This window comes from Echiichthys vipera, assembly GCF_963691815.1.
Source record: "Echiichthys vipera genome assembly, chromosome: 11".
Lineage (NCBI taxonomy): Eukaryota > Metazoa > Chordata > Actinopteri > Perciformes > Trachinidae > Echiichthys > Echiichthys vipera.
In genome coordinates, this window is record NC_139836.1 from 13,908,305 (window position 1) to 13,925,960 (window position 17,656).

Consider the following 17,656-nt stretch of genomic DNA (forward strand, 5'->3'; position numbering starts at 1 on the left):
TTTTGCGGCTGGAAGCGATCAAGATACAAAAACGTGCAAATGTTCAAGGTGCAGACGAGGAAGGCCTGCGCAAAGCGATGAGCGGCGCTTTGCTGGCATACTCCAACAGCGAGGTGGAGAGAGGATGTAGTGCACCTGTTGTCTACTATGATTGGAGTTCAACTGGTGCACAAACACACACGGCCTGGCTGCTTTATGATGGAGCTAGCAGGAAGGCGTGGTCATGAGGCGCACCAAACAAAGCCAGGAAAAGCTGTGGTGATGTCATTCCATCATTTCCAACAACTTCCTGAAGCGATGAGGCACATCCACCTCATGTTCCTATCATCTTTTCTCACAGCGCCTCTCTGCTGTTTTAGTCAGTGGAAACACATGCTCAGATTGTTTCATAGATAATTTGCATGAAAAAGTGATATATTTCTAACTTAAAGGTCCCACATTATGTTCTTTTTTTAAAGCTTCATACTTGTATTTTGGGTTTCTACTGAAAAGTGTTCACATGCTTTAATATAACCCCCCCACACACACACACATTTTTTCTCATACTGTCTGTTAGTATATACCTGTATTCACCCTTTCTTTGAACACTGCGTTTTAGTGACTGTCTCTTTAAGCCCCCCTCCTGAAAAACCCCAGTGTGCTGATTGGTCAGCGTTTCCGGGTCTTCAGCATTTGGTCTTTCCCCAGTTAAGGGGATAATGGATTACTGAAGTTCTCCCAGTATACATGAATGGGAAAATGGCGGGAGTAACTCCGATACACTAGGTAGCGTTCCGCCAACAAACAGCTGGACAGAATACACTTTACCTTTGTCAAAATCACAAACGGCCGACTTTTGGACAGTTTTTTTTCACATTGTTTCCTGCGCCATTGCTTCCTGATTTATTCTAGTTCAGAAACCACTGCCGCGGAGCATGCGCAGATGAGAAACCCGATATTAATTTGAGAAGGCTGTTTACATGCACGAATGATGGCGGTACTGAAGTAGTTCTCTATAGGTCTGTTAACCAGGCTATGAGAACTCCTTACCCGGGGGTACGGTGTCTACATGTTGTTTGAAAAACCAGGGTATGCCCTTAACCTGAATATAATCGTGATTTTAAACTTCATGTAAACGCACTGTGTATCACCAGGGAATGACTGTAGCAGCACTTTCTAACTATATATAGTTGTGACATCAAAACTGTGCAAAATCCTGGCAGCATGTTTAAAGGCAGTTTCTGAATACAGGCTGTGTGTATTTCTCTGTGGATGATGCATTTTGATACTTACACAGTATTTTTATATAACCTCCATCTGCTTTATAATAAAATACATGGACATCTAATTTACTTAATCACAAGATGGGGCCTTTAAATGTGACTAATTTATCACATATTGTAAATAATTAAATTGACAGCAACGGACACATTCATTAAAATACTGTGAATAATAGATACATGTATACTGTACATGTACATAATGTATGCTACATTCTTCACTTAAAGGCGTCCAATAGCTGTGAATATACAGTACCTTGCAAATGTCATAAAGATACCGTTTGGTCCTTGGTGCTGTAAGATAACCCTGCCTGTCCTTGAACCAACAAAACATGTCATTGAACAATCCTTTCAGTAAGTCAATATAGTCTCAAATATCAATTAACTGACGTATATAGATGGTCGGTTGGTGTTCTTTCAGCCATGCAGCCTATGAAAGGCATCTAGGGGAATGCACAAATAGTCTACTATATTGATTTCTCTTCCTTTTCTGCTGTTATCCGCACTTTTGTGCAGACAGTTGCAGAATTGATCCAATAGAATTTTGTTACCCGCAGTGTAGGGTGTTTAAGAGTCTATATTTCCTTCCAAATCTATAGTTTTTTAGACTGTTTATTTGATATTGCCAGAGGATGTTGAGATTTTGTGAAACATTTTGACAATTATTTAGTTTCTCTGAAGATTACCACGCCACTTTGAGGGATTTAAGTGAAAGAAATCATTTACATTATAGTGCACAAACTAATTGCTTTACAGACAGGAAATGACAGTTAATATAACACTGGGTCCATCGTGGTTGTGTTTGAATTTCTACACAATGAGACTTGCGTTATGTTCTGGTATTTTTTTCAACATAACAAAAAATCTATTTCGGTCAACAGTCCACTAACTCACTCCTGGAATAAAAAAAATGGCATGGAAATCACCAATGACAACACAGGCTAAGTTTTGTGTTATTTTTTGTAAGATGAGCTGGACCATTAAGCTGAAGGACACGCAGACTTGTTTTATTTCCATGGTTGTTGTGGCGTGGGATCCCTCTCCTCTCTGACATAACAATGGATTAGATGTAATAAAAAGGAAACAGTTAGGAGACTAGCAGATTGCTGCGGTCAGGGTTATTTCCCCTTCACCCACAAACTTAGCTGTAATCCAAAAAAAAAAGCAGGCAAAGAAAACTGATCAGAAAAACAACCGCACTCCCTTCACTCAACAGAATTATTTTATCCCTGAGATTAATTGCTCAAGGATTTGCTGGGTCTATGCCAAGTTAGTTGAACAAGTAGTACTGAGGGGAGATTTTGTCGATGCTAATCCACCACCACCACATTATACAAGCGTCTGATGAAAGTATGTGGGGGCTACACAACAGGAAGTGCAATGCTGTTATTTAGTCGCATCAAGCAGAAAGAAAACCTGAAGCCATATTTGTTAAACCTTTAGCAAATATTGCAGCTAATACACAGGGAAACAGGATGGGACCCTCATTATGTGGCTATTGAAGCATAAAATTGTATTAACATATTTTTCACAATCTGGGGAGGGATCCATGTCTGACTGCCAACCTAAGGTATTCTTTAAGCTGAAAAAAGCACACCTTCTCATCAGGATAATGTGAACATCTGCAGCACAGATGGGGAGAGGGGGAGGCTGAGGTTATGAATCTTCCTGAGGAGGTTGTCATGACAACCACATCCTCAAAGGCAATGCCATCATGCCAAAGCAATATAGGGAACTCAAGGCAAGCTATTCTGGGTTATTAGGTCACATGAAAATCACAATGATCAGAAAAGCGTAATTAACAAGGTTATTGCTACATCTGGCAGGAAATCTAATTTAAGAGGAGAAGTCATTTAAATGCAATTTTGTGAGCTAAGGGGGGCAGGTGTGTTCAAATAGGCATACAGACAAACAGACTACACAGGAGTTGCTTTTTAATCTCTTCGCCTTGAAAAACCTCAAAAGAGCAGTGGATATCATATATCCCAGTGCATCATCAGTGAAGCAGTGCCTCAATTGCCAAAGGGAACATAATCATATATAAACATGGACTAGCATCAGAGAGCCTCTTTACACATCAGTGCCTTGCACCCAGACAGAAAAAGGTTGTTTTAATTAGGTTTCTGTGTAGTCACAAAACACTTTAAAAATCCAGAAGAAATGATAGCAAAGTCAAAATAAGTTCCCTGCACTTAAATGGTATAAAATCCTCAGAAAACAGGAATATTCTTAAATATAGTATATTAAGCTTTAAAGGCACTAATTTATCTCACATCAAAAGCAAAGTGTTACAATCTGATTACAGTTACAGATCTTCAGCTAGACTTAAAAAGTGATTCACAGTATGAAACAAGCCACGGTAAAAATCGGGAGATATAGTGTATGAACAACAAGATGTATATTTTACAGAGCCACCATTCTTTGCATATTAGGACCAGTCTTCACAAATTGTGGACTGAGGAGTCCTAAGTCAAACAGGTAGTGAAGCATTTCATCACAGCATCCCTGTAGAAAAACAGAGAAAATGTCTAAATAAACAGCCACCATTATAAACAATGAAATAAACACATGAAACAGAAGAAGAGATGAATGAAGGAATGTGTTCTAAAAACATAAATATAATGGATGTTGATAAATGTTGTCATGCGTACAAAATTAAAAGTGACAAAAAGCACTTTGTTACAATGATTTGGGTGGGGCTCGTCATGAATAAGTGATTGTGTTTTGGCGGGGAAGCACCGCATGCTCAGAGTGATGGGGGCTCCCTTTCTCCAGGTACCTCTTTGTTGAGGGATGATGCAATACGAGCGATCTCCATGGTAACGACAGATCGTCGTTGCCTGCTCCTAACACCGTTTGCTCTTGCCATCAGTGTGTTGCTATGCAGACTTTGCCTCTAGCCACAGTCAAATTTCAGTGGAGGAGGTGTGAAAGCAGTCAAGGTTAAAAGGAGAAGGGGGGATCATAAGCAGTCTGAGAGGGGGAGGTCGGTGGACAGACAGGAGACTTGCTCCTTCAAATGGTCTGGTTTGTCCCTCAGATGTATAAACAACAATAATAAATTCAACACCAGAATACTCATGTTCTTCCCATACAGCCTGAGGTTTGTTTTTATATCATCAATTGAGGCTTGACGCTATTTTTGCTTCCCCAAAAACTGCATGAATAAATGATCAGTCTTTGGGACTTTTCCCCCCATTTCTGATTAAATATCAGAGCATCCTTAAAGCACTGTGGGAAGTGCACATGAAGCAGGTTTTGGTGCCCTGGTCTGAGAGGTTATAAATAGGCAACAAGGTAAAATACATTAAAGGATCAAGGTCCATTAGCCATGTGGTGTTGTGGCTAGCCAGGTGTCACAGTTTGTTTGACCACAGAGTGGAATAAAGAGAGACTGCAGTGTAATGCTTTTTAATGTGTCACTCAGAGGGATAGAGGTCTGTGATCACAATACGCTGCTCTGTAATAACCTGCCAAACAATTAAGAGCTAAATTATCAAATCTAAATTTAATGAAAAATGGATTAAAGTAAGAAGCTTAAGGAGAGAGAACAATAATGTGTTGACAAAAATATAATACCAAAATGAGCAACAAATAAATAAATGATCAGTATTTTCAATTATCAGTCGGAAATCCAGCATTCAAATTTGCATTTCTCTATAGGTATGTGTTTTTTGGAAGGGTTGCACGGGAAAAGGTCTTTGTCCCAGCTTTTTTTATTGTTGTTAGCATTTGGGTTGGGGGATGGGGAACTCTGGGTGGTTGTGGGACGTCTCTCAGCTGTCAGGATGGATTATAGGGTCGCCCAAATACACAAGGCACTTAGTGTGTGTGTGTGTGTGTGTTTGGGGGGGTGGGGGTGGGGGGGGGGCACGTAACCCTGCTTACAGCTGGAGTGACAAAACAACACCACACTTCACACTTGGCTTGGGCAGAGCATTGAGTTGGTACACCGTATGGGCCAATTTAAGAAGTGAACATCTGACTATTTTCTTTTACTTCAAATGCTTTAATGTGGTGCACATTATCTATAATATCAGACAAAGCAAGTCGGTAAGTGAGAAAGACTCTTATGTGACGAGGAGATTTTTATCCTCATCTCTTATGCAGGACGGCCTTTGTGGGTTTTGATCTAATCAAAATATTGCATTGTGCTTTAAACCTACAGAGCTTAAAATAATCTCATCACAAGTAATATAAAGGCTACATTGGGAGAGACATATTTTGGTAAATCTGGCTGAAAGAGCATAATTCCGCAAGAAATTATTTAATTTGGATATTATGGATAAAGCAAATAGCATCACGGGGGTTAAAAAGAGAGGAGTGTGAAACAACAAGCTGCCATTTGCCTGACGATAAGTGCTTGCACTAGTCATAGGGGGGATTACAGCCATATGGTGGAGGCAAACAGTGTTTAGAAGTAAATGAAAACATGTTTTCATTGAAGGGTCACTCCTAATATTCTCTCCAGTTTGTTGTGTATGGCAGTATAGCGTCATTTGTAGAAATTATTGAGATATATATGGTAGTTCTTATAGATAGACTCGATTCAGTAAGCAACACAAAACTGAACATTAAATAAAGAACAGATGAATAACAAACATAAATACAGGACTCCAGACTAACTTTTTACACTAGGAGCACTGAACTGAAAATTTTAGAGGCGTAGCCAGAAATATAAGGGGCACACACCATAAATCAAATAACTGGGGGGTTGATTTCTGCAGAGAGCTGTGGTGGTGCTGCAGGTGTCTTTGCATAGTAATTGTGTTAGCCGCGGTGTAGCCTACGGTACTCACAGCGGTAAAGTAACCCTGCTGTGTTGCGGTGCTGATGGCATTATCTTCTTACACTGATTATATATTGTTCATGTCTTATCTGTCACTCTGTTGCTGTTTAGCCACTTACATATTGATATGGCAAGATATCTGGTAGCACATGCGCGACCAGACGTAAAATTCAGTCGCACACTCAAATTTTGGTCGCACAATGCGACCATTTGGCCGCAGTCTGGAGCCCTGAAATAATGTTGTCTTACCTGGCAAATGGAATGTAAGAGATGCTATACCTGAAACAGAAAATTACAAAAGAAGTCAGGATGAGGGTACAATGACAAGTTATTGACTGTAGAAGAAGACATTAGCTAGATCAAAGAATGTGCTCACATATGAGGCTTAAACACGTTTCCATTAGTAATCATATCATATAATGAAAGTGATGTTCCCCTTAGATGGCTTTCAAATAGAATTTTGTATTCCACACTGTGCCTCCACATTAGTAAAATAGTGAAATCCAAGCCGGCTGTCATTTTCAAAAGCTTCAGTATAACAGACAGTTCAAGGCCTCTTATTGAATTAGAGAAAAATGTGTTTACAGTAATCTACATGTATTTGGTATCCGTGGAAGTCTCTGGATCTTTACTTAAACGTAAAGTTCAAATGTGTTTTAATAATGCAAGTCTGCACGCAATGGTTTTGTTGTGATGTGAGATTTTGGAGATCAGAGATTGAAAGCATCAAAACCACACCACAAAGAATTTAGGAGCAAAAATAGATTTGGGTCTTGTTAGCAATTGCTATCTGATGAGCAACACACCGAAATGTAAAATATGGGTTTCAAAAGGCAGTAATCATTGGACCCAAGGGTCTTTGATGTCACTCAGCAAAGAGATTAACCAAACATGATTGTGAATTAATTGGATAAACTTTAATCTCTGCACGAATGATTACAGATTGGTAGCCAATCACTGAGTACGACAAAAACACAGTACCCTGTACTGGAGATGATTACAGCTGAAGTTTAGCACAAAAAGCCCCTGATCAAACACCAAATATCTACAATATATGTGAGGAATGTGGTTCAGCAGTTGAATTATTAACTATAGCCAGGCCTAACCATGAATGCCATTTTATTTGAGCATCAGTTAGCAGGAAACCCTTAAATGGGAGGGATGTACCGGTACTATACACATGTATTAAGTGAATGTACTAACAAGTAAGTTTAGTTAATGCTTATAGTGCAGTTTTCCTTTCTATTAAACTTCCCATAGACTGTCTTGCACCATCTATACTGAGTCAGTGTTAGTCAGTAGTGCTTCAGTGTCATATGTTCACTTCACAGAGCTGAGCCTGAGGACTGGACTTTGCCCACCTACATGTGTGGATCAGTGGCAACGTCTTATTAAAGAACACATTCACACAGACGTCTGCGTGCCTGCGTGGGAGTGCACTATGCTCCCCCAGTTTGTTAAGAATGAGCTTGATGTGTGTGACTTGTGGTTTCCATGGTGACGCCTCTGAGAACGCAGGCAGAGCGGAAGTGAATGTACAACATGTAGGTGCAAAAGCAGTGTGGTAATGAGGTTGACACAGTCCTGCTCAGTGATGCAATGAAATTGTCCATTCCTTTACTCCTGAGCTGCTGGGAGTTTGTGTTTCCATGCATATTTACACATTGAAAGCCTATTGTTACTGCTGTGTCAATAAGTTCAAATTAGTGAACATACAAGTGCTGACTTGCCCATACTCATCACTCACAGATCTTATTATTCCCTGCTATGTTGGAGCTTAACCCCACTGACCATATGTAGTCTCAGAAAGCCCAAATACAATACTAGAATGAACACTAGGGGCTGCATTTAACAAATATTTACATAATGGATTCAGTCTAATATTTTCACATGATATAGTAAAAAAAATTCATCCCAACGTCTGAGAGCAAACATAACCTTGAATAATGCAATACAAAAACCTTTAATAATGCAATACAGTCTTGTGAATTAATAAATAAGAGTACAAATGAAGCACATGCTTGACCTGTTTGGATTCCATAATGACCGGCTCGCTCTCTATTATCCCTTATTTAATTCTTTATTTTACATACTTTATTAGAAAAACGGATCAAACTAATTAAGGACCCAGAGGTGCCATGTATTGTCACTGGATCATTCACCTGTGATTTCAGTTGTAGTAATGAGCCCAGAGATAGCTGGCAGCTACTTTGTCTTCTGTGTAAACAACACATGCAGTAACACCTGTTTGTCTTTAAGTCCACACTGATCCTGGCACTACCTCTTCCTCTACAGGCCAGAAATATACTGACCTACTATACCATGATGTCTGGCTACCTACCTACCAGTCTTCCTACAACATGACCTACTCAACACATGTATGCCAATCACATGTCACTGGCTGCTCAGGCAAAGTAGGGAAAACCAGTGGAAGGAGTGCTGAACTACACTGAAAAGACATGTTGCGTGTAAAATTCAGGTAGAGTTCAGTTGAATGTGTATTGTGAAAATTATTAAGTTTAACCATTTATACATCAGCTGAGCACATGCGTACAGCAGTAAGTCAGCTTCAAACAACAGCAGTGTGATTAACTCAACTCACATTTATTGCAAGGCAAAGTGAGTGAAACTGGAGTGAAGTTTTCTATCAAGGAAAGACCGCTTCAACTGTAGGTGTGTGAGTGATGATGAGTAAATTAATTGCCAACTGTGCTACAGTGGAGGGAGTGCTGGCCACACTTACCACGTCATTGCCAAAAACTGCAGAATACAGAAGATGATAGCCAGTACTTTTTTATTCCACTGTAAAAGAAAACACAAAATGGTTATTCTGATTGTTAAAACCACTGCACTAAAACAATAGAAGAATGTTACTGGTTTAACTACTTACCCAAAACGCTGCACAGAGAGTTAAGACAAGGCAGAGCTGGTGGAAGTAGAAAGGAACGGTTATCCAACAAAGAATGAACTTCTTTCCAATATAAGGTAAGATAAAACATGAAGTGACAGTGAAGCATCTGAATCAACTAAGGTCCAAAGTAACAAAAAAAAAAAACACATGGTAGTTACCAGCATGACAATTGTGGCTATCAGTCTTGTTTGTTCAAACATGCGCTTCAGCTGTTTTAGTGGACCCATAAGGAAGCAGGTGCTTTACAGGAACAAAACAGACAAGTGAAACTTTTCAAACATCAGTAAAACGGTACAATGGCATGTTTAAAATGTTCATCCATGAAATTATTGCTGAAATTATGCTTCGTCTTCCTATCAGGTGCTAAGCATTCATCACAGTGGTGTATTTTCATTGATCTTTCCAGTGATCACCCATCACACAGAGCAGCCGAGACTGTGTTGAAGAATACTCTGTTTCTCTATATCTTTTTTTTTTTGTCAGTTCAGCATGGTGGATGTTGTGCTAATGCTAGTTACCAAGGTTATGTATTCAAAAAAGCTTTCTTTGTTCTTCAGTAACACTTCTGAAAATGATTAATGGTACAAATATTATCTGGGTGGTTAGCCATGACAAAATACACACATTTTGGGTAAAAAAAATCGATTTATCCCATAATTTTGACATCAGAAAATCAATACTCTGCATATAAACCTTATGGTCAAGGTGGATTTCAGAGTAGTCTTTATATGTTAAATTACACACAAACAAATCTCTCCCGAGTGACATCAGAATTGTGTAATCAAATTCACACTACAAGCTGCAGTTATTATGGGGTAAATATTTCATGCCCAACACCACAATGCCACATTTAAAACCACCTACATGATGCATGTGTGACGTCAGTAAATGTAACAAGACAAAGGCTTTCCCCACTGACAAGGCACGCAGCTCTGGGCTCAGCAGAGCTGCGTGGGTAGAGTCTGTGTAGTGTCACATCTGTTAGATGAGACACCAGGGTAGTCTGTGTTGACGCAGGCTCTTTCTACTGGTCTACTGAGAGGGACAGGTGCTTCTTATCAATCGTCAATATGACAAGACACTAATGATATTCCACGCACATGCTACTACTGCTGATTCGGGAGCAGGATGACGTTAACACTATTACTGATATGAAACCAATTCAATGTCTGGAGAATAAATACAACTTTGATTAAACGCCCTTTACCAGCCTGCCGTGTTTAGAAAATGTACCAAAATATATGTATCAAATTGAAAGGACTTTCCCAAAGCCAAACACTTGTATTGCCTGTCGAACGTTAGAGATATATGTTATTACAACACTTGAATGTGACTCATCATGACGACTCCTATTTTAAACATAATTTTCCACTACTGTTGGTGAAATTAGGGAACCGATGGTCTCGGTGTAATCTTCTTGCAGTCAAAGTCATATACAGAGGAAAACTGCATGAAGCTCCTTAAAATATCACACTGTCTTGCTTTGGGTCGGTAACCTGGGCTATGAAAGCAGAAGGTGACCCAGTTTCTTGACGCACGTAAACCTTCTGGACATATGATACCTGGAAATAGAGACTGTGCTGTCTGAAAAAAAATCCTCTCATCAATGGTTCACTGTCAAAGACATCATGATTAGATTTAGCCCTTGGATTATCTAGACTAAATAATCCATAATGTTGTAAAAAATCCAGTGGGCCGCTGAATTTTGTGATTACATGGCGATAGGAACTATAAATAATGATACAAGATTGTCTATATGTCCGTTTAGCAGCATTATTAGAGCACAGAGCCAAGTTCTACAAATACTGATTTAATCAATGTCCCAATGCGAAAAGGAAACTATTTTTGACTTTTTCATTATGCTTAGTTACAAGTTTGGCCTTATATCAATAAAAAAATAATGATAGAATAATGTCAAAAGAAAGATATTTTCTGTGTGAGGACACTGTTGACAGCTTTGAAAGTATGACGACCTGTCACTGGGAAGGAATTTACCTTGTGTGCTCCTATACAAACAATAATATGACAGCAAACACTAATGTCTGGTCTATTTGTGGAGACAGATAACAAAACAACCAGTTAGGAGACGCAGAGAGCCAGTCTGTTCTCACTGACTATTGTCTCTTCATCCCCATTATCATTTCCTACTGACTTTCAAGCATCAGACAATTAAGTTGCATGGTTTGCAGAATAAATTGTACAATAATAGAGATAGAGTGCCTACTCTAAACAAATTATGCTATCCCAATTTACAGGTAAGCCTGCCTAACTGATTTTATCATGCATGTAGTGATTACCAAACAAAGTTGGAGCTGCAGGTTGGAGCGTTCTTACCCCACCTTTTTTTAATGAAACAGATGTTGTGTTTAGGTTAAATAAGTGCGATGTGATTTTCAAAGGCGGTTTTCTGTTCATTTAATTGTAGTAATAGTAAAACGTATGATTATACTAATGCTAATCTGATTAAATAATGGAGATTATAGTTTTAGCTATAATCCTGTAGGCTGGAGCAGAACCAGTAGTCACGATAACGATATTTATCATAAAGATATACGCATCATAAATCAGAATAACATCTCATGGTTGCTCAGGCACTGTGCTTCAAACTCTGAACAACAGGGGATAAGTGCACAAAGGGTTAGGAACAAGCATGATTACAGTACTTGATGTGTCTTTTTTAAAAACAGCCTAGAAGCAAAATTTGGGGAACTGCACAGCTTTGCCCAGGGTGACTGTAACAGAGCAGTGTGTCAGTCATCACAGCAAAATTATTTCACCATGCATGAGCCTGATGCTTCTCATTTGTTGCAATACAATTCTCTGACCGGCAGGTTTGAGTTGGACTGAAGACTTACCTGGAAAGAGCAGCAATGTTCCCTAGTGTGTAGAAGACAGCGAAAAGTTTGATTCCATTTGGAAGGAACAGCAGTGCTGTACCCTAAAAAAAAACATAAAACATCAAAATAGTCTCTGTGAGCTAAAAATAGTGTCACCACACTTTAATTGAGGGGTAAAAGACAAAAGAACATAGTCACCAAGTAGCTACACTTAAATAAGACGAATCACCACATGCTATAATGTTGCTTGGAAAAAAGCAACAACACATAAAACAAAAAATAAGAACTTCTGTGGGTTGTCCTATGATTTTACTGAAACACAATGGGCTCCCCCTAGTGCCTAAATACTATACGGCTTTGTTTAAGAAAGGCTGTCTGAGTGCCATTATAATCTACAAGCATGGAGACTATTTGGATCAGTGAAGAACACTGGTGACACAAGTGTGAATTGAGTTTCAGGGTCCCCACTCATTTCTCAAGATCATTTTCCAGGACATTTTTAGTGATGATCTAGCTGGTATGAAAGACAGGGATTGCACCACACACTTACATGTGTTACATTATTGCACATCTTTGCAACTATATCTCTGTATACTGCATATTCTTTTTATACTTTGTACTATAAAAAAACAGTAAAAAAAGTACCATTAACCAGTATTTAGCCCATTATTGACTCATATAAAGTCAGGCTCCCATTCATTGATTTGACCCCAGCTTCCCATTTATGATCCAACTCATCTATAACCTACTATTAGAAAGTGAAAATGATCCCCAACATCACTTCTTGTCCAATGATAATGTTTTTTTGGTTTGGGGAGCTCTAATGAATAGCCTAGTAGTTTTTTTCTGAGCGAAAGAAAAAAAAGCAGAATGTTGAAATAATTTTCCAGGACAACACAGGATTTTCCAGGAGATTTTCCTTTTTACCGTTATTTTCTATGTCATGTGTTTTCCATCACTGGAAAACGTGTTTATTGGTTCCAGTAACTGTATCCATTTCCCCACGGGAGGGATGGCATTTAAAGAATGCTGGTATGAATTAAGCTTGTAAGAAGATGCAGTGGCAAGAAACAGTTAACTGAAGCGTTGTAATTTATTAACTTAGAGGCTGTAAGGACATATAAATACTCTGCAGCTACGATAGTAACTGCATCTGCATCTATGTAGTAAATAAGTTTTGTCTCAATGAAAAATAGAAGAAGAAATACATAACTGGATCTCAAAGAAAGAGCAAATTATAGACACTCATTTCTAGAGAAAGGAAGGGCGGTTTGTGGCTTTGGGGTAAAAGGTAAGTGTTTTAAATTGTATGAATGGAAGAGCCTTTCAGATGCGCAGAGCTATCCCGACTGTGAATTTTACCACCCACGCCTACACAGGTTCTGTTGGGGCTGTGAATTTTCACTGAGTGGTGGAAGTGTCAGCAAGTGGGACTGTGGCAAGACTTCCTGTTATTTGAACTTCAAACTACACTCTACAAACTGTAACTTTCAGCTCTTTCCTTACAGCAGGCGACCTTTATGTGTTAATTAAATAAAAATGACATGTGTCATCACTTCTTCCTACAAGTCAAGGGGACAGGAGTTTGCCTTGATGGCATTTGCGCTGAGCCATGCAAACAAAACATAGCAAAGAAAAAAATAACTTGGACCATTGCTTATAACATTAATGTACATCCTGCATTGCTCATGTCAGTATAAAGTCAGACAGAGATGCCTCTTCAACATAAAAAGGCAGAAACACTCACAAGTATTGAACACAGGATTCCTCCAGCAAAGCATATGACAAACCATTTCACCCTGGTGCTGTAGCTGAGAGTGCTGGCATCAAGGACCTGGTGAGAACAATGGGAGGATGTCACAAGACAAACCTAATGACCCGCATACAGGCCCACAGGCTTTCTACTGGTTATTTAACCACGTTGGTTAGAGCCAAGTAAGATAACACCTGGCTACAGTAAAGTATTATCTCAAACACAAACAGCACACAGTACAGGTCTACGTGAAAGGCACATGGCATTAGTCAGTCCCCTTAACTTAACAAAACATACCAAAACTGTCAAGTAATATCTGCAAAGGAATGCAGAATTTCGAGCATGAAAGACTCTGGTGTGTCTGTCATGGAGTGAAACTTTCACTTCGCAACAGGTTACTAAATACCATCATGTAATATAAAACACATTGTTTAAGTCAGCACCTTACCCCATTTCCTCCTCATCGCGAATGCGTGTAAAAAGTGTAAATAAACAAACAAAACAATGTATTAAATGCGGACAGAACAATATGATAGTTAAAAAATACACCAAAAAGAAACGTCATATTGGAAATGCTGTTAGAAAACATGTATGGAAGGCTAGCGTCACAGGGCTGCGTTAGCGTCAACTGTCAGTTTCACTAACAGCTATGCTAACGTTGCCGTTAATAACATAGACTCCAAGAAAACAAAAGCACTTTAACGTTAATAACAGTTGTCTGAAAGGTAACACTGAGTCTCAGTCAAGAAAATGAAACTAACACAATGCTATTTTTGTTCAATATTGTCCATTTAAGACCAACATATTCAACGTTAGCATTAGCATCTCCCATATAGTAATGTTCTGCTATCATAGCTACCTGTGCAGTGAGACCCAACTCTTCATTCTCCTCTCGGCCGCTTAACACACGACGAAGCTTGTCCATCGCTGGGCTAAAATAGAGTCCGACTTTCTATATTTCCAACTGTACGCCCGCTGTTTATGTCTGAAAGTTTTGATCGCGGCAGTAACAAGTTTGACTTCCTGTCTTCCTGAACGGTGCTTTCTGTAAGTGCTGACTCAGAGTCGGATTGTTCGCAGCCAGTGTCGGTCAAAGTCTCAGGGGGTTTGTTTAAATAACAGACCGCAGGTCAGATACTGCAGACCACTTTAATCGCCTCCGTGCCGTTGTTGCCTTTCAGTGCTGTCGGAAATAATAGAATTGCACTTTTTTTTTCATTGAAAAGATTCAAAATTAAATAAAAAATGTTCTTACATGTTCCAGAGTTATACACAATGGCAAAAATTGATTTCTAAATGTGGAAACAATAATAACATACATTACAATTTACAAAGACAGTAACATATAAACAAAGGAATGAAGAAATAACTAAGGGAGTACAATTTTAAATGCCTAAATAATTTAATAGTTTTTCTCAATTTATTCTTTTTAAGTTTTCCATAGTGGTCAAATATGATTTAAAATCTGAATCGTTATAGATTAAAGAAGGGTATAGTTTGTTATGCCAAATCATTTTATGGATATAGTAGGCCTATTTTGCTAAGATAATGATCAAATGAATTATGTAATTTTCATCTGCCGAATATTTGGTATTGTTAAGAATAAATACATACAATTATCCAGAAATGTTGCGCTCTCCTGGACTGGACTGTATTTATAACGTGATGGCTTTTTGGATGAGATTGTCTGTTGTTGCCTTAAATATTTAATTCAGAGTAGGAGTTGACAGATGGTCCAGTGTAGAGACAAATCAGCTAGACAGTCCTGGATTTAAATACCACTTTTACGCTAAATACTTAAGGCATGGACACACAAACAAGGATAACCTGTATCAGTGGTCTGAAACTTGCCCTCTGAAATAATGTATATTTACCTCTTTTAGCCCATTTTCTTGTTTCACATACAAGTACTTTTACATTACTCCTGACGGTATATTGACTACTGTTGCTGCTGTTGATTTTCTGATGCCTTGTCGCCATCTAGTGAGGGTATCCTGACAAGGCAACACACAGTTGGTGCTTTCATGACCATGCTTGGTTGTTTTACAAGCTTATCTTGTGCAGAGAGTGTTTTGACTACATGCAGCTTTGGCTTACCTACACTGTAAAAATGAATTTAGGTTTTTTGTTCAATCCAACTAAAAGTGTCTAAATCATTGAGCCAACTTGAAATATTAAGTTTTTAGATTGTCAACTCCTCAGTTAAATTAGGACAGTCCAGGTAACTAAGATTGCTGAGTTGACATAATTAAACAGTAGTAGCCCCTGCAAAATTGGCTTGGACAACCCACACAAGCACATCAAGACTGCCCACTGCAGAGGCCATTTCATTCCACACAGAGCATTGTCGGTCGACAGGAGGAGGTGAGTAAAGTTTTTGTAAGTTAAAAAGTGCAGTATGCCATTCTATTTATGCCAAACTAGGTTTCCATATTATCTATCCATACATTATATATATATATATATATATATATATATATATATATCCTATACTATAGAATTAACAACATTTTACCCCTGTTAGCTCTGTGTAAGTTAATGTTATATATTAGCTAACTATCATACATGAACATTTGCCACAAAAACACAGGTAAATCCTGGATTTGTAAATCAGATATGTTTTTCATGTTCACTAGCAGTGTGCATTACCACTCTGGAAAATATTTGTTTGATCATATATCAGAATATTTAAAGGCTTTAGAGTTAGAAAAATGTCACTTTCATCTTTTAAATGTTCTACAATGACTAAGCTAACTTGAGTGTTACGTTAACAGTTAGCCTAACTTTGTGTGTGTGTGTGTGTGTGTGTGTGTGTGTGTCACATAACATAGACAGTTTGACAGCTCATCAGTGCTCTCATGGCAATCTCTAAATGTCTGCTTAGAAACTGGTAGTTTATTTTGTATTTGAACGTTTATCTCAATTACTACTCTGTTGAACATATTTCTGAACATATTCTATTACAGGTCTGGAGGACTTGGATATGCAAGTACTGTGCATTTTTCACACCAAACCAATGCACAATTATAAAGCACTACAAGTTAAAGCACTCACATTACAGTCGATCTTGCCCCTTGCCATGCATTTAAATGATTGTATGTGCTCTTTTAAGACACAATTGGCTTTGAAAAATCATTTGCTGAGGCATCGGTCTCAATCTTGTCAATCTGATGGACTGACTTACCAATTACGGTGTGACTTGTGTGATTTTTCTAAACGTTATAGTCTGAAACAATATTTTACTCACTTGGGAGCTCATTTGAAAAATAGGGAAACTCTTAAGTGTTCTTTTAAATTGTGTGTTTTCAAGACCAATGTATAAAACAAGATTGCCTTGCTTTGCCCTAGAATCTTTAGAGTATAATACCTAATTTTTGTGTTTTCACCTTCTGTCTCCAGGCGGCAGATTCGGAGAACAATGTGGCAATAGGTGTCAGTGTAGGCCTACTCTTCATGAGCGGAGAATCTGATGATGGTGACATGATCGCAGACATTCTGGATGTTGCAGTGATACTGGAGGACAAAGTTGTCATCTGTGAGCTAAAACGTGTGCTAAACGCGTTTGCTATCCTAATTGGCCTCCTGTATAGTCTCAACATCGACTATCCAAAGGGACTGAAGTACAGCTTTGAGGTGATCCAGAAAGTTGTCATGGATGTTGGCAGAGCAACATGCTCATCCAAAGTTCTTGCACAAAACAAGATTCTGCAGAAAATGGTTTGATCTACACAGAGCCTGGCCTGTGTTTGCATAGTTCAGTATGGCTGCCTTCTCTCCGTTGTGTAAATACAAATGTTGTATTTAAGTAAAATTGTTATTGTAATCCCACTAATTATGCAGCTCAGCAGAGAAATGACATCTTTAGATATTTTCTGGATAAATACAGGTCGGATCACACATATTTTACCATTTTTGGACTGTTTGTAACTGTTCAAAGTGACCTGACTCAGTTCACGTCATGGCCTGCTCATTGTTTATGTTTACATGGTTTTAGAAATTTGCAGTATTGTGTTCAAATAAATATTTTGTGAAAAAAGTAATTTCTTTATGTATTCTACAGTCATTTTAGAAAATAGATGATTTAGTTGACCTGACATAATGCAATTT

General features: G+C 38.5%; 1 protein-coding gene across 1 annotated transcript; it reads right to left on the reverse strand.

The window, feature by feature from the left end:
- Positions 1–3,176: 3,176 nt before the first annotated feature.
- On the reverse strand, positions 3,177–14,589 carry sft2d1 (SFT2 domain containing 1). The gene is made up of 8 exons (XM_083923436.1): positions 14,409–14,589; positions 13,544–13,630; positions 11,815–11,897; positions 9,118–9,199; positions 8,939–8,974; positions 8,792–8,850; positions 6,298–6,327; positions 3,177–3,764 (listed from the first exon to the last, which is right to left on the reverse strand). Exons 1-8 carry the CDS (start codon positions 14,472–14,474, stop codon positions 3,725–3,727), a joined length of 483 nt encoding a protein of 160 aa, XP_083779562.1. The 5' UTR covers positions 14,475–14,589; the 3' UTR covers positions 3,177–3,724.
- Between the last annotated feature and the right edge of the window lie 3,067 nt (positions 14,590–17,656).